This window comes from Panthera leo, chromosome D3, assembly GCF_018350215.1.
Source record: "Panthera leo isolate Ple1 chromosome D3, P.leo_Ple1_pat1.1, whole genome shotgun sequence".
NCBI classification, from domain to species: domain Eukaryota; kingdom Metazoa; phylum Chordata; class Mammalia; order Carnivora; family Felidae; genus Panthera; species Panthera leo.
In genome coordinates this window covers 23,830,819-23,850,762 of record NC_056690.1, presented here as the reverse complement: position 1 = coordinate 23,850,762, position 19,944 = coordinate 23,830,819, and the positions used below count along the sequence as shown (strand labels likewise).

Here is a 19,944-nt window from a genome sequence, read left to right as displayed (position 1 = left end):
AAATAGAGCAGCCTGCGTACTGAGGGTGTGAGCCTTCAAAGAGTAGAGAATATCCTTACACAGTATCCCGTGTGTATATGTGTGTGTGTGTGTGTGTGTGTGTGTGTGTGTGTGTGTGTTTGCATGAAAATACCACTAAAGACTTTGAATTTTTTTAACAACTGTATTGAGATATAATTGGCATACCATTAAATTCATCATTTTACAGTGTATAATTCAGTGGGTTTTAGTATATTTACAGAGTTGTGCAACCATCAGCATTATCTAATTCCAGAACATTTTCATCACCCCCGAAAGAAACCCATTAGCAGTCACTACCCATTCCTGCCTCCCTTCAGCCTCTTGGCAACCACTAATTTACTTTCTGTCTCTGTAGATTTGCCTATTCTGGACATTTCATATAAATGGAATCACACACTATGTGGTCCTTTGTGACTGGCTTCTTTCACTTACCCTAATGTTCATTCATGTTGTAGCTTGTATCAGTACTTCATTCCATTATATGGATATACTGTTTTTGTTGACTCATTCATCAGTGGATGGTAACCTTGAATTTTAAATATTGCAGTTGTCATGGGTGGGCTGTAGTAATTGACTTCCCTTTTAATGACTGGACTGTGCCACCTCTGGGGAGATTTCAGGACTGATGTTGCCCAGATCCAGCCGGCACCGGTTAGGCTTGATTCTGAGGAAACTAAGAGGCTGCTGTATATGCAAAGCCCTGCTTTCCCAGGTGCCTCCCTCCTAAGCAGAAACTCTGGGTGGTCCAAATGCGGCAACGCAGATCCATGGGTTTTTTCATGTATTTTCTATTCCACGTTTTGAAAATATTTTTTCTATTTTAAAATGTAACCTTGGTAAGTTGTTTATTCAAGACAATGCTCAATGAGTTTTCTTTTCTTTTCGTCTTTTTAATATTTTGGGTGTGGTAGCAAGTAGAAGCAGATCATCCTAACCAAATATTTGCTAATATCTGAACAAAGCCATTTTGCTGAAAGAAAGAAAACTCCACGGGGGAAGTGGGAATTGAATCCCAGTTTTGAGGGGTTCGATTCTCATAGGACTAGATGAGGAAGAAAAAGGCATGCTCCAAAGAGGAGCAAGTTGTTGAAAGTTTATCTTCTGGGAGATTGGGGACCCCTGGGACCTGGAGCACGTCTTTGGTACATTAATTTGGCAGCCATCATTCTGTGCACAAAGAGTGATGGTGTTGGAATCCTCTGGCCTTCTGCACACGGATAGACTCAGTTTCAGAACCCCTCTGGGGCTGTTTGAGTTACAGTCTCTGGGGCTGCAGAAAGATGAACTCCATCAGAATCCAACGGCTAAAAGCCTCCCCTCGCTGCCCCCCACCACCAAACAGTTGAGAGTAACTGTCTTAGTGACACCGGTGCAGAACCACACGCTGCCCTGCAAGGCTGAGTTGCAAACGGCCCTGACCCGCGGGGGCCTTTCTCATTCGATCCCATTCGAGGTGGGGGTGAGAGTGGAGAGCCGGGTGCGGGCTCCCAGGAACTGTGGATTGGGGTCGCAGAGCCGGGAAGGGCAAGGCCCTAACTACCACACCGGACCAGGAGGCGTGGGGCCTCCAGAGAGAATGCAGTCGCCCGGGAGCAGGATGCTGTCCGTGTTCCCGCCGAACTCTGGCAACCGTAAGGAGAAATGTCTGCCGCCGAGGGCGGAGCGCGGACGAAGGGGTGGAGCTAGAGCGTTAGGGCGGAGCGAGGACGAGGGGGCGGGGTAGGGACGGTGGGGAGGGGGCGGAGCGAGGACGATGGGGCGGAGCAAGACGGTGGGCGGTGGGCGGGGCGAGAACAATGGGGTGGGGCGCAGGCGGCGAGGGGCGGGGCGGGGCGAGGGGGCGGGGCGAGCGCGGGGGCGTGTCCGGCCGTCGGGCCGCCCCCCGCCGCGCCTGCCCCGCCTTCCCGCTCCCCCCCTCCGGCGGCCGCGGCGGTCGAGTGCGGGGAGGGAGGGGAGAGCGGGTCACGACGTTGCCGGGGCGGGGATAACCCCTCACGTGGAGCAGATGAAAGGGCCGCGGCGCGACGGCCGGGGGAGCCGAGCCGAGCTTGCGACCCACAAAGCCGCCGCCGCCGCCGCGATGGGGCTGTGAGGCGTCCGCCCGCGCTCGGTCCTCCGCCGGCCCGCGACTATGCTCGGCCGCGCCCGCCCTCCGCGCCCTCCCGCCGCAGGACCATGAGGCCGCGCTCGGGCGGGCGCCCAGGGGCCCCGGGCCGCCGCCGCCACCGCCTCCGCCGCCGCCCCCGCGGCCCCCGCGGCCGCCGCCTGCCGCCGCCGCCGCCGCTGCCGCTGCTGCTCGGGCTGCTGCTGGCGGCCGCGGGGCCCGGCGCGGCGCGGGCCAAGGAGACGGCGTTTGTGGAGGTGGTGCTGTTCGAGTCGAGCCCGAGCGGCGACTACACCACCTACACCACCGGCCTCACGGGCCGCTTCTCGCGGGCCGGGGCCACGCTCAGCGCGGAGGGCGAGATCGTGCAGGTAGCTGCCCGCCGCCCGGGCCCCGCGCCGCCACAAGATGGCTCCGGGGGCTGCGCCCGCCGACCCCGCCGCGGGCTGGCGGGCGGGCGGGCGGGCGGGAGGGGCGGCGAGGAGGCCGGCGGCATCCTTCCCCGGCCCGCGGGCGGGACGCGGCCTCCGGGGCGCCGCAGGGGGCGAACGCACGTGGGGGCTTGGCCTCCTGCGGGTCCGGGGGGAGCGGGAGGGAGACCCCGGGTCTGGTACCCACGTTGGGACGGCCCCCTTGGGCCGGTTGGGCATTCGATTTGCCTCAGGTGGAAGTCCTGGAACTACCTGTTGCATGCCAACTTTGGGAAGGTGAGCGATGAAGGATGGGGTGGCTTGTTTCAGGTTGCAGGCTTTGCTTTCCATCCCTGCACGTTCTTTTTGGGAGTAGCTAAGGTTTGTGTGAGAGGCTGTACACCATTAGGTTCTTTTCTGGAACCTGCCGCCAGCCTCACTCACCTGGGCGCTGACCTCCCTGCAGGGCTGTGGACAAGCAGCAGCAGGCAAGGAAAGCAGGGGGAGCTGGCCGGAGAGTGGGGATCGCGAGTGCCCTGGAGTGGCCGTAGAAGGCAGCCTTCGCTGCGTGCCTCAGGTTACAGAGGGTGGGAGGGAGACTGCCTGCCCGCTCCTGGGCCAAGGACTTCTGCGGAGGGCCTGGAAATGGGGAGACAGGGTCGCTCACTGACAGGGCCTCCCCACCTTGCTCCCAATGAGAGAGGTCTGTGTCCAAAGGAAGCTGGCTGGGAAGAGCTTTAAGCTGTGCCTACACTTTGGAGGTGGGGCCGAGCTGAAGCCTCTGCGGTCGCTGAGCTGGGTAGATGCCTTCCCGCTTCCTTGGCTATGATTTTATCAACTTGTTAGTAGACTGCCAGCCCACTTAGGGCGGTTAATATGCATGCCTCGGATGCGGGCGATTTGAAATGGTTGGCTTGTTTTGGAGCCTTTTTGGAGGCGATGGGATGTCTGCAGACTTCTCAGCTTTGGGCCTTCTGTGCTTTACTCTTGGATGAGTTATGAATGAAGAGAAGGGAAGCGTATGGATGATTGCATAGCAGCTTCTTCCTTTCTCCTCCCGCGGTGCATACTCAGAGCCCTAGGTGGGTAGGCAGGGAGCTGTGCAACTTGGCTCCTTAGAGGTGTGTCCTTACAAAGCTGGGGGAGGCATCCCTGCCAAGCGATTAATCAGCAGCCTTGCCTCACAGAGCTCTTATCCCCATGTTAAACTTCTGCAGGGTAAATAAAAGGGGAAACACATGTTTGAGTCCTGTGACTACATATGTTAAAGGCTTTTGCACTTTTTTCCTTGCTAATGTTATAATTATGGCCTTTAGTTTATAAGCTTTAGAGAAGATGGTCTGTTGATTCCTACACATTTCAGTTGCAGCCTTCAAGAATAGTTTGGATCTTAAAGCTTGCTCCTTGTAACTCCTCTTTGAGGCTTTCAGTGTGCCTTGATGGCTTTAGAAATGTTTGATTTACAGCCTTCTAAGAGAAAAGATGTTTTAATGTGGCACTTCACTATTTGAAGGAGACTTTTGAAGTTTGTGATTTTTATCTGCAGTGTTTTAACTTATATTCTTTCTCCACCGTAGTTTGTCTGGCTGGCTATCCATTATGGGTAGTGCTGTGCTTTGGAGATAATCTTGGGTTCACCATTTAATACAAAATTAGCAGTTTAAACACACCGTTTGTAGCTATTTTATCCTTGTGAGTAGAGAGAATGTGTGAATTTGGCAGAAGGAATCTATTCCCTTTTGAATCTTTTTGAAGTGCTTATCTCTTTTGTAGTCCATTAGCCTAGCCAAAAAAAAAAAAAAAAAAAAATTCAGTCAACAATTGCTAAGTAAAGAAAAATGACTTAAATGGTATTAATAAGTTGACCTGTTAAGCAATCACTAATAGGTGTCCTTAATTCCTTTATAACTGCACAGTGTTGGTGAGTTTATCTGAGCTGTCTGAATAGTCATTTCTTGGTGTTCTCCATATCTTTAATAACTTTATTGCAGGGGCCTACCCGCTGAACCTCATGGGTGCCCAGATGGAGGGAACTCAGCATGGCTTTCAGGGCTGTGTGTATACAGAGGCTGGCATGTTTTTATTAGTTATTTGAATACTGCTCGACTGAAGTAACTGGTGTGGCCCCTGTCAGCCCTGAAAAATGTTTTTGTAAGGAAAGCTGGTGTTTCAGGACTGCTGAGAGGGAATGTAACATTTTGTATGAAAAATGACAATGTAGAAGGAACACATTGGTGTTCAGCTTCAGATTAATCATGTTTTCTAAGCGCCTTGTTGAACTTTTCAAACCTCCTTTTATTTACTGTCTTAAAATAACCCTGCGTGATTTGCTATTTAATATTTTATGGTCTTCAGAGCAGAGTTCATTCTCCTATAACTAAAACCTAATAGCAGCATTGCAACATGGTGTTTTGTTTTTTCCAGTGGGGTTCGGTAGCACTGTTGTTCATGGTTAAGGGGAGGAAAAGATCTGTTTGGGAGTCTCTTTAAGTGTTCTAAGATAGGAAATTGGTTTGTTACTGTTTTTCCCCCTCCCTATTATATACAGTGACAGGAGATACCTTGTCACAGTCGGGTTTGCCCCAGATACTTCTAATTAGAGTACCTGTTTGGTCATTTGCATGGAAGGGGAGGGGGAGACTGGGTTAAGAGTGTGTGTGTGTGTGTGTGTGTGTGTGTGTGTGTGTGTGTGTGTGTCAGTGTCAGAGCGAGATAGTAATTCAAACCTTGGGATTAGTCACAGGATTCTTGGTTCTCTGCTTGTGCGTTTTAGGCTTAAATAACTTTCCCAAGGTCACCAGTGTGCTCTGTTAAGAAGAGAGATTTTTTTTTTTTTTTTTTTGACATCTTCATCTGTGAAAGTTGTGAAAACAGTATGTGGATATGAAATGCTATTAATTATATTATTCATGCAGCATTGAAATCCATTTGCTTGTAAGAATGTCAGGCATACAGTCTGAATGCTGGAGGAATTAATTACAGTCCTGTCATTCTAAAGTGTGGAACTTTAAAGGGTTCTTAGATATATTGATACATATTTCATCTTTGAACCAATTTGTTGCTATTATGAGATCATTATCTGAAACTTTCAGACTTGGCTGCGCAACTCACATGGTTAGCGATGTTAAATAAAGGCCTGATTAAACACTGGCTGGTGGTATCTGGATTGGTTAAACAAACAAAGAAAATTTGCATCGCTAGAGATGAAAGATTGTTTTAAAGTGGAAATGCATTTTTTTCCCTTGAAGTCAAATATTTAGAAAGGCTTGAGAAATTCACTTGTAGAAGGAGTCTGAATGATAGGTTTTGTGTAACTTTAAAACTGGCCTTTCTGGAGCCAGGGTTAAGTGTTGAATGGTCTTGAAAGCAGAGGCGCGCTGAGAACATTTAAGACCCAAGCCAGTGCCTTTAGCTATGAGGAGCTGGGGGAAGCTGGGTGGTAGGTCAGAAGGGCTGAGTGACATCCTTAAATATCCAATATTAACCAAGGGTATCACAGAGAATAATTTTAGGAAACTAATTCCTCTGCCTTGTTTCCCTGTCAGTGTGGTTCTGCAGTTCGGTATTTGATCAAACACTTTGCTTTTCATCCCCATTTGAAGTGAACAGGCCTGCCTCTAAAAATTGACTTGGCCTAATAGAACAATTGTGTGCTGGCAGCTGACCTGGATTTACACAGAAAGAGATTGCCGACTGTCTGTCAGAAGGGCCTTCATAGGTTAAAACCAAGCAGTTGATTTGGGGGAAAACGTTAGGGCTGTGTTTTGTGACCTCGTGAATTCTCAGGGGCTCTCCTTTTCTGCCTTGTTCCCTAAGATCCCGTGGGAGCTGTTAATGCAGCTCTGAACGGAGGTGCAGATGGTAGTGGGAGGCAAGCGTAGATTCCGCAGACCAGAAGGAAAGTGGTGATGGCCGCCATCTTGTGCATACAGGGCACCGTGCCAAGCACGTCGTGTGTTTGCTCATCTCATCCTGACTTTAACTGGAATTAGCAACTACCCTTAACCCATTTTACAGACGAGGAAACCGAGGCCGAGAAAGGCGATGTGACTTCTCGAACCTCACATAGCTGGCAAATGATAAAACCTGGATGGAAACCCAGGCCCGTCTGGCCCCTTTGCTCGTATTTTTGCCAGATAAATAGAACGTGGCTGGTTGGATTTGGACATCAATTGAGTCTCATTTCTAAGAATCTAGTATAGGGGTTCTTAACCTGAGGGTCACAGACTTCTAGAGAGGGCCTGTGAACCCCTGAAATTATACGCACAATTACATGCACCTGCACTTGTGTACGTGCACTTCTGTTTTCCTGAGAAGGTACACAATTTTGCCTCTTGGGGGGTTCTGTGATGCCCCTCCTCCCCAAGAGGAAAAAGAGAAGCACTAATCTGATACTCATCATCAAATAGTCCATTACTAAGAATTTGGAGTGATGTGGGACCCAGGCTGGCAAGAGTTGTAGAGAAGTCTCCAGGTTTGTGTGTCTCCGTGGAACATTTTCATCCAATAAATGTTTACCAAAACTCTGTTTTGTACCAGACCCCATATTGGTTTTGGAGTCCACAGTCGCTCATGGTGATAGATGTGTGTGGATGCATGATAATCCTTCCCAAGTGGGTTTCCCCACAGAATTGAGCCCTTGGTTCCTAAGACATCCATTGTCTGTAACGAATAACTTCTCTCCTGTGCATCCATCTGGTACTAGTTAAACGCATTATCCTTGGGTGAAGTGAGAAAATGGTGACTCAAAGAATTTTTTGCATCTAGAGGGTGGAGTGCAAGAAGGTGACGATCTGAATGCAGCATGTGCGAGAGCAGATTGTAAATGTGTTCCTTCTCATCATTTACTGGAAAACGAAATGGAGCATCTTTTGATGTTGAAATGCCTTGAACAGCCCCTCACACCTTCTCTTGTGGACCTTGACCCCATGGGCATGGTCTGTTTATTTTTGCTCATCCCTGGATCCATCTCTGGGTCCCCAGTGTCTGCCACTTGTCAGACACTTAATATTTCGTGACTGAATGATGGATTTGGAATCGATATCAGGCAGGCAATGGGTCTTACTGGGCTTGGATTAATTGATGAGTAACTTCCTTTGGCTTGGCTAATAAATTCTGGGATTATCTTTCCTTTTTGGTTGTTATTTCCAGAAAGTTACTTGGCATTAGATGGCAAGAATGGACGTCTCTCTGGTTGTGGTGGACCACTGGTATGATTACTCCAGGCTGTATGCGAGTAACCTGTGTGCATGCATGTTAAGGGGCAGGATACGTGGCATTATAAGGGTCTGTAGACGTTCTTTACTTGACAAAACACTGAGTATTGAGAAAGCTCTAATGTGGACAGCTGTTACGGATGGACAAACCCATGGAGAATAGTTCATAGCCAAGCCCTAGTGTCTGTGGAAATAACAGTCGGGGCTTGGAATTCAGAATCATCATTAACCTGAATATGTGCCATGTGAAAACTTTGCTTCCTGTTGGTGTTTCCCAAGTCTGGGGAATGTGGATTTACGGTTCATGACAAAAATGACATTTAAATCAATCTTGATAATCAGAAGAACAGATTCAGCCCTTTAATGTGTTAGATAAGGAGATCCAGAGAAGTGAAGTGCCTTGACCAGGGTATGTGGCGAGGTAGAGATGACCTGATAACTGTTCGGGTCTCCAGACTCCCAGGCTTGGAGGCTTTCTGTCATTTTTGGCTGCATTTCGGCTGAGTGTGCCAGAGAGAGCAGATGCAGAAGCATGCTTTAGGGTCAGGTGTATAATTGGGGAATTAAATTGTACATTGGGTTTAAATGTTGCTTTTCTCCTCTGATGTAAATTTTGACTCACTCAGTCTTTCCCTCTGTCAGAGCTTTATAAGGTAGCTACTGATGGCCAAGTGCTTCCTGTGTGCCAGTCTCTGGACACAGTGCTGTGCCCACATTTCATGGGCGAGCTAAGACGGCATGTCCCAGGTTTTCAGATGAGGAAACTGAGCTCTGAGAATGAAGTCACTTTCTTTTTTTTTTTTTTTTTTAATTTTTTTTTTTTTTAACGTTTATTTATTTTTGAGACAGAGAGAGACACAGCATGAACGGGGGAGGGGCAGAGAGAGAGGGAGACACAGAATCGGAAGCAAGCTCCAGGCTCTGAGCCATCAGCCCAGAGCCCGACACGGGGCTCGAACTCGCGGACCGCGAGATCGTGACCTGAGCTGAAGTCGGACGCCCAACCGACTGAGCCACCCAGGCGCCCCAATGAAGTCACTTTCTAAGTTACTGAGCATGTCCATAGTGGGGCTGAGATTCAAACCCAGGTCTGTGTGATTCTAAGCCATTTCTGTTTTTACAAGACTGCTTCAGTTGGCACTTGCTTCTGCTTGGGATGAGATTATGGGAACTGATGGTGTAGTTTGAAGTCGGATATAAACCCAGGATGACTGAGCAATAAGTGAGTCTGTAACTTCAGCGGAGAAGATGCCCTCCCTACACTTACAGAGATCTGTCTCCTCCTTCTGTCTCTCTTTCTTGCATAGAAGTCTCATTCGACTTGTTTTTCCCGTGAAGAGCCTATCGGCCAAATTTGGGAAGAGGGACCAGTGACTTGAAGTGTACAACTGTCACTCAGTGGCTCTTTGATTGTTTTTTGGCTATTGGGAAAGTCAGAATGGCCACAGGTGTTCTGGCATCTAAGGGATTTCTGGTGTGAGACACAACTCCTTCCTGTAGCTACTTAAAGAAATATTTTTTTCCTTAACATTTATTGAGAGACAGAGACAGACAGAGCATGAGCAGGGGAGGGGCAGAGAGAGAGAGGGAGACACAGAATCCGAAGCAGGCTCCAGGCTCTGAGCTGTCGGCACAGAGCCCGATGCGGGGCTTGAACCCACGAACTGCGAGATCGTGACCTGAGCCGAAGTCGGACGTTTAACCAACTGAGCCACCCAGGTGCCTGGTGGCTGACTTTTTAGAGCCATGTCGAAGTCTCCATCGCTTTCTCCAAAGAGGTTGTGCCCCACACGCAGCCCCTTTCTTACATTGCACAAACTACATGTTCCCTGAATATCTGATATAAAAAATTGTAAAAGCCGGGCTCTCAGGTGGCTCAGTGGGTTAGGTGTCTGACTTCGGCTCAGGTCATGATCTCACAGTTCGTGAGTTTGAGCCCCGCGTTGGGCTCTGCACTGGCAAATCCTCTGCCTCTGAGAGATCGTTTCTCTCTGTCCCTCCCCTGCTCGCACTCTCTCTCTCAAACATAAATAAACATTAAAAAAAAAAATAGCTTCTCTTTAAATAAAATGAAATAAAAGATTCTAAGAGCCTAGAGCTGTGGATTCTCCCTGCTCATTCCATCCTCCTGGCTGTTAAAACTCTCTATGGGTGCTGTATTCCTTCTGTGGACAGGTATCCACTGCTGCCTTCTGTCCACCAGGCCCTGGGCGAGAGGTGAGGTCACAGGACACCGTCCCTGGCCTCAGGCAGCTGAGTGTTGGGGACAGACGGCACGCAAAGCACAAGTCTTATATGGTAGGACAGGATACTGAGGGAACACCCGGGCCAGGCTGCAAAGTGTAGGTCTGGGCAACCCATTCTGAAGAAACACGTATGTAATGACAGAGTATGTGGATTTGAGCCTTCTGGCCTTTTCCGACTCATTTTTACCCACCTTTGAGGTTGAAGCTGATAACCCCTTTGTGGAGACGTGCCTTTTTATACCTGTCAAACAGGATAGGGAGGAGGTAAAGAGTAGAGGTTCTTTGTTTCATTTGTAGCTTGAATGAGATGTTTTAAAGTCTGACTTTTAGCAGCTCTGTTGACTCATGATAGTGTGAAGAGAATGAGGTCAGCTGGCCTATTGTGGTTCAAGGGAGAGCATTTTATTTTTATTGCCCTTAAGATGTGTTGTAAGACTTGGTATTAATCCCCTGCTCTCTCCAGCATTGTGAGATGGTTGTTTAGAAACTCAATGTGTAGACTTGATGTGAAAAGCATACTTTGAGGATCCTAGCAGTTTGATGTTAAAAATGTATGTTGGAATGGGGATTTCTGTGCCCAAGCTGCTGCGTGTTAAAAATAAAAGAGTTGGGGCGCCTGGGTGGCTTAGTCGGTTAAGCGTCTGACTTTGGCTCAGGTCATGATCTCGCGGTCCGTGAGTTTGAGCCCCGCATTGGGCTCTGTGCTGACCGCTCAGAGCCTGGAGGCTGTTTCAGATTCTGTGTCTCCCTCTCTCTCTGCCCCTCCCCCGTTCATGCTCTGTCTCTCTCTGTCTCAAAAATAAATAAACGTTAAAAAAAATTTAAAAAAATAAAAGAGTAAAGGTCATGCTCAGTTGGGTGTGTGTAAGGGCCTATCCAGTGCTGTAAGAATTCGATTAAAATTTGATTTTTTACTTGAATTTAGTTTGAGTGTGCTAACTTGTCAGCATTTATTGAGTCTCTACGGTGGATACAGTGTAGAGAAAAACATCACCTTTTCTGCACCCCTGATAAAGCATGTCATTTCTGTGATTTCTCCCATACAAACTTGGGCAGTTAAATTAGCCCCAGAAGAGTAGGTTAATTTTACATTGTTTCTAGTCAGGGCCAAAATCTTCTTTAAAAAAAAAAAAATCACTTGTAACTTACTTTTTTTTTTTTTTTTTTTTTTTTTTTTAAGATTTTATTTTTAAGGAATCTCTGCACCCAACTTGGGGCTTGAACTCAGAGCCTTGAAATCGAGAGTCCCATGCTCCACCAACTGAGCTAGCCAGACATCCCTATAACTTATTTTTTAATTGTAAAAATAATACGTGTTTATTGCAGATAAACATCGGAAAATGTTTGGAAGATCTAGAAAAGTATGAAGGAGAAAATGAATCCCACTACCTAAAGATAACCTCTGTTAACCTTTTGTGTTCTGGTCCAACTTTTTCTCTCGTTTTCATGTGAGCTTGGAGGGATTCTAAAGAAAATTGGAGAAAGCATTACCTGGTGCTTATAACGCTCTGTCCACCTTGAGTATTTTCCTGTTGCTCAATGCTTTGAAACGTTTTTAGTGTCTGTGTAGCATACTCTTGTCTTCCATTATTCTAAGGAATGGCTGTGGGGAACATCCGTTCTGTATTTCTTGATTATTTTCAAAGGATAAAGTTCTAGAATTGGGACCATGGATGGGGTCAAGTGGTGTAAACATTTTGAATGCTCCTGGTATGTGTTGTCAGATTGCTCTGCAGAAGGGTGGTTTTAGTTTATACTCCCTGCCAGGTTGGCATACATGTTTCCACCTATTCCTGCTCATAACAGGTAGCATAACAACAACAATAAAAACCCAAAGGCGACTTCTTACAAGTGAAAGTCTGTCCGTTTCTCTTAGTGGATAGTAAAATACTGGCTTTTTTTTCCCTCTCCCGCGAGGATCTGAGTTATGACTAATGTCTGTATCAAAGGGAAGGTACCTGGCGTGGTTTCGTGGGTCCTCCCTCATAGGTATCTGAGCGTGATTCAGGAGCAGCAGGCCGCTCTTGTGTTCTGGGCAGGGGACGGGGCGGCTGTCCAGGCAGATGGCTGTGCGGGGAGGCCTAGAGAACACCTCACGGAAGGCACCACCGCGCTGTCTGCACATCCTGTGGCGACAGATTGTGGCCCAGGAGGGTGCTGCTCCTGCATTCACTGTTTTGTGCCCCGCAGTGTTCCCATAGAGCAGGCTCTCTGCTTGTGAACAGGCCAGGTTCAGAAAGGCCATACGAATCTGTCCTTTCATTCAGAGTGACGCTGCCATTAGTTGGCGTTGGGCAGACATGCGAGTGGAGCCAAGCGCAGGTTCACCAGGGGTGCATTCAAAACAGCAGGACCAAGGGCTGAAACTGGTTCCTGGTATTTTCTTTGATCCCTGTTAAACATCTTGAAATTTTACATCAAAATATAGGGCTTTGGCTCTTCTTGAAAAATTAAAAGACTGGCAACGTCAGGTCCACTTTTTTGCATGGCAACAGCCTAGCCTGCCTCGTGGGATAACTGCCGTGCCCGTCAGATGGGACATGGGCCCTCAAGTTCATCAGTCTCCATTGCATTGCTTTGGCTTACTTCACTCAGTGGTAATTACCTTGACCCACGCCTGGCCCCTGTAGGCACTGGAGTTGGCCAGCCTTTCTCTGAAAGTCCTGAAGCCAAAAGCGTTTAAGTTGTGCTTGGTGAGTCTCCTTTCTTTCCTTCCTCAACCACCCAATGTGCCTGATGTCCTGTTGTGGCATTATGATGCTTCAGTGGACCCCGTGAGGCTCTAGTTTCGCTGCTGGGGAGGGCTCACCTGGCCCTGTGTGACCAGTGTTCTTTTTACTTTGGTACAGGGGCTTCCATTTTCTCTTGTTCTTCTCGAAGGCTGAAGTCATTTGGCCTGTGTCTTCATGAAGATCTGTGTCCTGCCTCTCTTTTTGCTCCTTGGTTTCTTTTGACCTCTAGAGTTACTGTTTCAACTGGAGGGCACCCTGAAAATGCTATGGCTCAGCTGTCTTTTTACAGTGAGGGGACTGGGGGCAAGGGCCTTGGGCCTTTGGTCACAAGAGGAGCTGTGATTAGAAGTCTGGTCTTGGGGCTCCCCGGTGCTGGTCTTTCTAGAACAGCCTCCCACTTTGGCGGTTGAGTTCCAGAAAATCTTTCATGTGCCTGGTGCATTAGGGTTCCCAGTGCACTTTCACCTGTATTATCTTGTTTCTGTCTCAGCGTGCAGCTTGGGAGTGCCTTCCCCGGATTCTGCCCTGGAAGGCCAGCTGCCGGCCAGGTTGTCCTGGTTGCCAAGGCTTGTCCCATACTCAACATAGAGTGTTTTTCTTTGTACCTAGTTGTACACTATTACTTAAACCCATTTTACATGTGTATTCAGCCCCTTTATGCAATTTGGGGAAATGACACAGAGTACCCGGAGATTTGTCATCTTTTCAGAACGTGCCTCGGTGCTGGAGTCCGTGGTAAGCAGACGGCCAATGGCATGTAAAGAATGTCGCAAGCTTGACTTGCAAAGCCTTTTCAAAATCGAAATCAAGGTAGCCTGTGACCAGGTCAAAGGGAAATGGTGTACTCAAGATGGTGCTCGATTTCCTCTTTCCTCGCTGACCTTACCTCTTCATGCCAGAGGCTGCCCGCAGGTCTCCCTGCCTCACGTTCTCGCTCTCGGAGTCCATTTTTCCTCCCCCCACCAGCCTCATCTTTCCATAGTAACCTTTGATCTCAGCCCAACCTTGATCAAAATCTTTCAGGACCATCCCACTGTTAACCACCCAGCTGAGCACATGGGTGACCTGGGCAGTCCCTCCAGCACCATCCTGTCCGCCCCTGTCCACCCCCGTCCGCTTGCCGCCTCTGGGCTGCAGACCTGGGTCCTGTGTGTTCCACCCTTGTTCCCTGAATGGGTCTGGGCTTTCCTTCGTCTGCGCCGTTCATTCTGAGCACCCTTCTGCTGTAATACACTTCTGTGCCTCCATGTTCTGTGCCCTCTCCTCTGCGGTTGGTTCCTTCCCTGCTTTCAGGGGCCACATGTCCAGTCCTTCCCATCACACGTTTCCTCTTCCACCAGTGCATTCCTTTGAACCCAAGCACTCCTTCCTTCACTTGGCAGCTGGTCTTAAATTCCTCATTGTAGTTGTCCTCTTGTTAATAGTTTCCTTTCCCCACAAGATCACAGCTCCCACTAGGCGGGGGTTGCGCCTTACTCACCCCCCTATTGCCTGGCAGTACAACTCCCTAATATTTACCGAATTGAAATCCTTTTTCTAGATCATAATACTTGGGGATAGCATAGTGATGGGGATGTTAGTGTGGCCAGAAAAAGACGAGGCTTTTTTGGAGGGAGAACTTTCTATGATTGTAGAAACAATTCACAAGCAGCTTGCAGACATGGGTGTGTCCCAGGGCTATTCCAAACAGTTGGGATGGACCAGACTCACAGTAATTTCACCTTGCCCCTGCTCTCCAGGAAGCTAGAAAAGGAGATGTGGGCAAGGGGATGATGCCTTCTCTTAACTCCTTTCCAGCCTGGCATGCAACTACCTGGGTACATTGTCCAAAGCATGCTGGAGAAGAGAACGTCCCAGCCTGACTGTAGACTTTTAGGGAGTGTGTTTTATTTAAGTTTGGATAATATTTTGGTGGCACTTAGAAAATTGGTACTTTTGAGGAATAGCAAAACTGTATACAGCAATACTGTAACTCCAGTATGACCCATCAGAAGCAACTGTATATGGGTCCCTACATCCCTACTTAAATTTGTACCATATTGTTACCTCATTTGGACTGTCTGGCATGGTCCTTGATCCTGTGTTTTAAGTGCTGGGTGGAAAGCAGAGTTTTAAAGGACTACAGTAGTGTTTCTAAAGAGGCCAGCAGGCTTTGTGTGGAAGAAATTGAAATTTCAATTTAATAAACATTTGATTTTCTACTCTTTATGGGGTGCACTATAAACATATGGGAATTATTGAATTATTGCTTGGTTATGTACATGTTGGCATATTGAGTTGTTGTTGTTGTTGTTGTTTTGGTTATTGTTGTTGTTTTTGTGGAATAGTGGCTATGATATGGGCCCTGGGACTGTCGGGAAGATTCTAGAGTGTACCCGTGATGTGTTATATTTCACTTATAGTAGAGGGTTTCTGTGCCCCTTCCTGGCATATCCACTCTGGAAATGTTCCAATGCCTATTAGTGAATGTCATCCAGGGAACTAAACAAGCACCTAATGTGTAGTTTTGAAATTTTGGTGTTATTAGGTTTAAATCTCTAGGACACATGAGAAACTCGCTTGTGGCATTAAATGTGCCGTGTGGGTGATTTCAAGTTGCAGTGGCAGTGGTAATTTTTGCATTTCCTGACTCTTGTGTTTAAATTTGCAGTCTCAAGATTGCATCACCATAGGTTTTCACATTTAATGAATATTTATGTTGAGCCGAGTTCTATACGAATGCGATGGTTTCTGACTTGATTATAGCTTGCCGTGCACTGTGGCCAGGAGTGCCCTACAGACAACGGAGTTGGCACACGCCTCAGCATGCCAAGCCCTGGCGGATGTGGTTAGGGACCACGGTGACTGGTGCCGGGGTTGCCATGCCAACCTTGTTTTTGGAAGGGGGAGGCTCTAAAACAGCAGTGGGATGGGGGCAGAAGAGTTTTGAATGTTCTAAGTGAAATTATTCCCCATAGGTGGCCCTGTAGGAAGATGTTGTGGAAAACTCTAGAATTCTCAACTACATGCTTAGATAACATTAATTAATTTTCTTAATTTACTTTTGCAAGGCTGTTTTAATGGTCCTCTTGTGAAACTGTGGAAGTTCTATGGCGGATCTTCCATGTGTAGATGTCTTCCCTACTTGCTGCAAGGTAAATAGGGAATCTCCTATCTCCTAATATTACCAACCCCCTCCTCTCACGCCCTGCCAACATCCCTTGCCCTCTGATAACTCTAACCTAGTGACGGCTGATTAGAGAAAGGGGAAGAAAAGAAGAATGAGGCAGAGGATGGTTGGGGGACTCTCCGTCCCCCAGCTCTTTATCTTCATTCCCCTCTTCTCCCCATCCCAGGAAGGCCTATCCTCTCCCCTACTTATTCTCCTGTACTCAACAAAGACCGTGGTTGTGAATGCCATCACCCAGTGGTGGTACCTTCAGATGCCTAGCTGTTAAGCTTTGGCAGGCTGAGTTAGGACAGGAGGAGGAGGGGTGTGCCCCTGGCACCCCACACTGGAATGCTGTTTGCCCCTTTGCAGATGGTGGTCTTGCACGACGAATTCTGCGGTGCCTGGTGTTGTGCAGTGAAGTGTCCGGAAGGGAACTGATCAGGTCTAGTAAGCCAGATGGGGCCCAGGCTGGCGGAGCAGGATGGGACTCATGGGCGTCGTCCGCTGTCCTAGCATTTTTTTTTTTTTAATGTTTATTTAATTTTGAAAGCGAGAGAGAGAGAGAGAGAGAGAGAGAGAGTGAGGGGGAGGGGCAGAGAGGGGGTGGGGTACCAAGGATCCAAAGCAGGGTCTAGGCTCTGAGCTGTCAGCAGAGAGCCTGACATGGGGCTCAGACCCGCAAACCGTGAGATCATGACCTAAGCCGAAGTCACACGCTTAACCGACTGAGTCGTCCTAGCATTTCTGGACAGGAGAGCTGAGCTGCTGGAGGAGGCTGGGACTTTCACAGGCTCAACAGCTCAGGCAGTCTTGTGTTGTGGGGGCTTGCCTTCAAGGCTCAAAATAGAAAAAAGCAACAACCCCCGCCCCCCAGTAGAAACTTAATAATTCAGAAGGGGAGGCTGACCACACATTTAGACTTTGTTTGCTGACTTGGGGTCAGCTGTGTGACTCTCCCATTAGATTGGATCCTCCTTCAGGGTGGGGCTGGTGTCTCAATCTTTTGATATTTCCCCACTCCAGCCTGAAGGGTCTTGTGTGAATTAGGAACAGCTTTACTTCCTCAAGATACGTGGCTTTCATTTGCTGTAAATTGGTCATAATATGGACCCCAGATACATTGGGGCACCCCCTGGAATTGTTCATTGCATGAGGCCGTCTCCCTGTGGGCTGATATGGCACCTTTGTGTTATTCCCTCTTCGCCTCTCTCTCAGCAATTCTTACATGCTGTTTCTGATTTTTGTCCATTCCTAGAAAACCAGGGAACCGTGTTGGTTAGAATTCTGTGTAACACTGGGAAACAAGATATCAGGGGCACATAGGGAGTTTAGTATGCAGATTCTTTAAAAATAATTTTTTTTAATGTTTATTTATTTTTGAGAGAGAGAGAGAAAGAGAGAGAGAAAACACGAGAGGGGGAGGGCAGAAGAGAGAGGGAGACACAGAATCGGAAGCAGGCTCCAGGCTCTGAGCTGTCAGCACAGAGCCCGAAGCGGGGCTCGAACTCACGAGCTGTGAGATCATGACTTGAGCCGAAGTCGGACGCTCAACCGACTGAGCCACCCAGGTACCCTAGTATGCAGATTCTTGATCTCTGCTCTGGCCGCTTTTCTGCTTTGTGTTAGCTCTCAAGAGATGAGCTGACTCGAGTGGGGTCCCCAAACCTTGGGTACCTCAGCAATTACATGGGTAGGCTTTTTGTGGAGCAGAAGTGACACCACCATTGTATGGGAGAAGATACACGTGTATTCCTAAGAAAAACTTACAGTTTAACTTTTGGATTCTAACCTGATTTGGGTGTAAGTTCTCCTTAGTTCTGTGTTACAGCTACAACCTTGAGCCAACTGCACTTAAGACAAGTGGGAGGACACTTCCGTGTCATCGAACACTGACACGGCTGTTGGGAGCAACAGCTTTCAGCTTCGCTACGTAGATACCCAAAGTTTGCCACGTTCCTTAAAGCATGTTGTAAATTTTGCAGAAGGAGTGGTCCTGGATTTCCTTTGCTGATGGGAGAGACTGCTTTGGGTTTGAACCCAATTACCTGCTGTGGAAACGCGACTTTGCCTCCCTGGGTGTCTGTTTCTTCATCTGTAAAATGGAGCTAAGTCTCCCCTGGAGTTGTTGTGAGGGTTAAATGAGGTACTCACAGCACACAATTTGTGTTTAGTGACAGTGAGGCTGCTGATGAAGAAAATAGCCTACATCGTTTTATGTCGGTCCTCACCTATACCTAACGTGCTGTCGTTCTAAATTTTTATTCTAGAGTGGTAGCTTATCAAGTGGAAAGAATCCAAAGGTGCTAGTCATTGAGAAGAAATCGTAAAATGGGGTTGTTGTTGTTTTTAACACACTCAGTGTCTGACCACTTACCGTTATCTCTTCTCCCCAGGTGGGGGCCCAGGGGCTCCCCAGAGTGGCATTTAAGCGCTGTGCAAGAGGCTCAGGTTGCTTGTTCCTCCCTGGGCCCCGGTTCCCTCTTTCACCTGTTTCCCAGGAGGTACACTGTGCTGCTGCTTCGTCCGCTCACCCCTACACCCTGCAGCTAGATCATCATCTGTACCCTGAGCTCTGCTCTGTCGGACAGGCATGTGTGCGCACGTGCACACACGTACATGTGAACTGCAAGTTGTGTGTAGAGGAGGCTGTGTTTCTAGGCAAGCCTGTCTGTTGTTCCTGAGGCCACATGGCCTGCATACGGGCACCACTGCTCCAAAGGAAAGCGGGGTGGTTGATTGCTCCTCTGGATCCGGCCAGGGCACGTGGAATGTTGTGATATACTAAGGCTGTGCTCTGGGGGCCTAATTATGTGGGGCCTGTGGCAAGCACAAGTGACTTCAGCACTTGGTTTGATCCAGTGTGCAATTTTGCCAAAGCAAATACTTTATTAATCTTAACCCTCAAATTAGACACATTGACTTTTTCTAAAAATGGGAATGATAGGAGTGCATTGTAGGTTTTTTTTTTTTTTTTTTTTACTTTCCCCCACCACCCTCTGCCAAGACTGGGCTGTGCATTCCTCTCCTTGAATGGAGAAGGTAGTTTTCATCTCTGTCTACCCCCTTCTGTCACATTCCTGAGACTGGGTGATGGAAAGATGATGCCCCTTCTCCTTCTGTGCAGGTGAGCTTTTCTCCTTGCTGTCTCTGAGGTTACACTTCTTTCTATGTCAAGGCCCAAGAGTCTTGGTCCTGAAAGGATCTGCTGTCCTGATGGAACTTTCCTAACTGGGGACTCTTCCCGGTTTCCTTAGGATTCTGATCCAGAATGCATGCAGGGAAATTGTTGGGTGACTTCCCGTAGTGACCTTGAGCGTGTCCGCAGAGGCTCAGCTGTAATTTCTCGTGTGGCACGCAAGGAAGGTAGCCTGGTGGGTAGATGGAGAGCTTCTTGCTCAGCACCCTCAAAGTGACTTGGGTGAAGGGCAGACTCATAGGGCAGCATGAACCTGGTATTAGAGAGCGAGCTCGCTCTTATCTAGTTCAAGTAGGAGAAAAAAAAACCCTCTAAATAAACAAGTGCTGTAACCTCACCTCAGAGAACGGTTCTGAGTTAGCGTCCTCTTTTCTCTGCACTCGGCCTCTGCCAACAGTCTGAGGGGACCTGGTGGGATTTACCAGCTTTGAAGTCCTAAGGTGCTATTTTAATACTTTTCTTTTACATTGCAGGTTTCGAGGCCGATTTAACTAGATTCTGGAGGGAGCTTTTCCTTTACACCATTCTTAAGAGCCCGGACAATCTTGAAAGAGTTAAACCCTAATTAGCTCATTCCTAAGGTATTTAATGCCCTTATTAAAACTCAACTGCTCGCTCACTTTTTTCTTTAGTGAATCAGATTTCTTGAGGAGCTGAGCCCTCACTCCTCAGATCACAGGCTCACATGTTGAAGCTGGCAGTGCTAGAGGCTAGTTCCTATCTGTGTGACAGCATTTTTAATTTAACAGGACCGCCTTTGATGTTCCCAAATATTTATAGGCAGCTTTAGATCATTTCAGTGTGTGCTTTCTTTTTCTTTTCTTTTCTTCTCTCTCTCTCTTTTTTTTTTTTTAACTAGAGCAAAAGT

The 19,944-nt window shown here is 47.9% G+C and overlaps 1 protein-coding gene across 2 annotated transcripts in view; it reads left to right on the top strand.

Annotated features, from left to right (window-relative positions):
- Positions 1 to 1,888: 1,888 nt before the first annotated feature.
- ZNRF3 (zinc and ring finger 3) overlaps positions 1,889 to 19,944 on the top strand; it is a 153,150-nt gene continuing 135,094 nt past the window's right edge. The window contains exons 1-2 of one of the 2 annotated variants that reach the window (XM_042911490.1): positions 2,410 to 2,496; positions 19,550 to 19,657. Coding sequence is in view for 1 of the 2 variants with exons in the window: in XM_042911489.1 (XP_042767423.1) it covers positions 2,197 to 2,496 (300 nt within the window). In the remaining variant the exon portion in view is untranslated. Of the gene's footprint in view, positions 2,497 to 19,549; positions 19,658 to 19,944 lie in introns of both variants that reach the window. The other variant, XM_042911489.1, reaches the window with a different exon arrangement.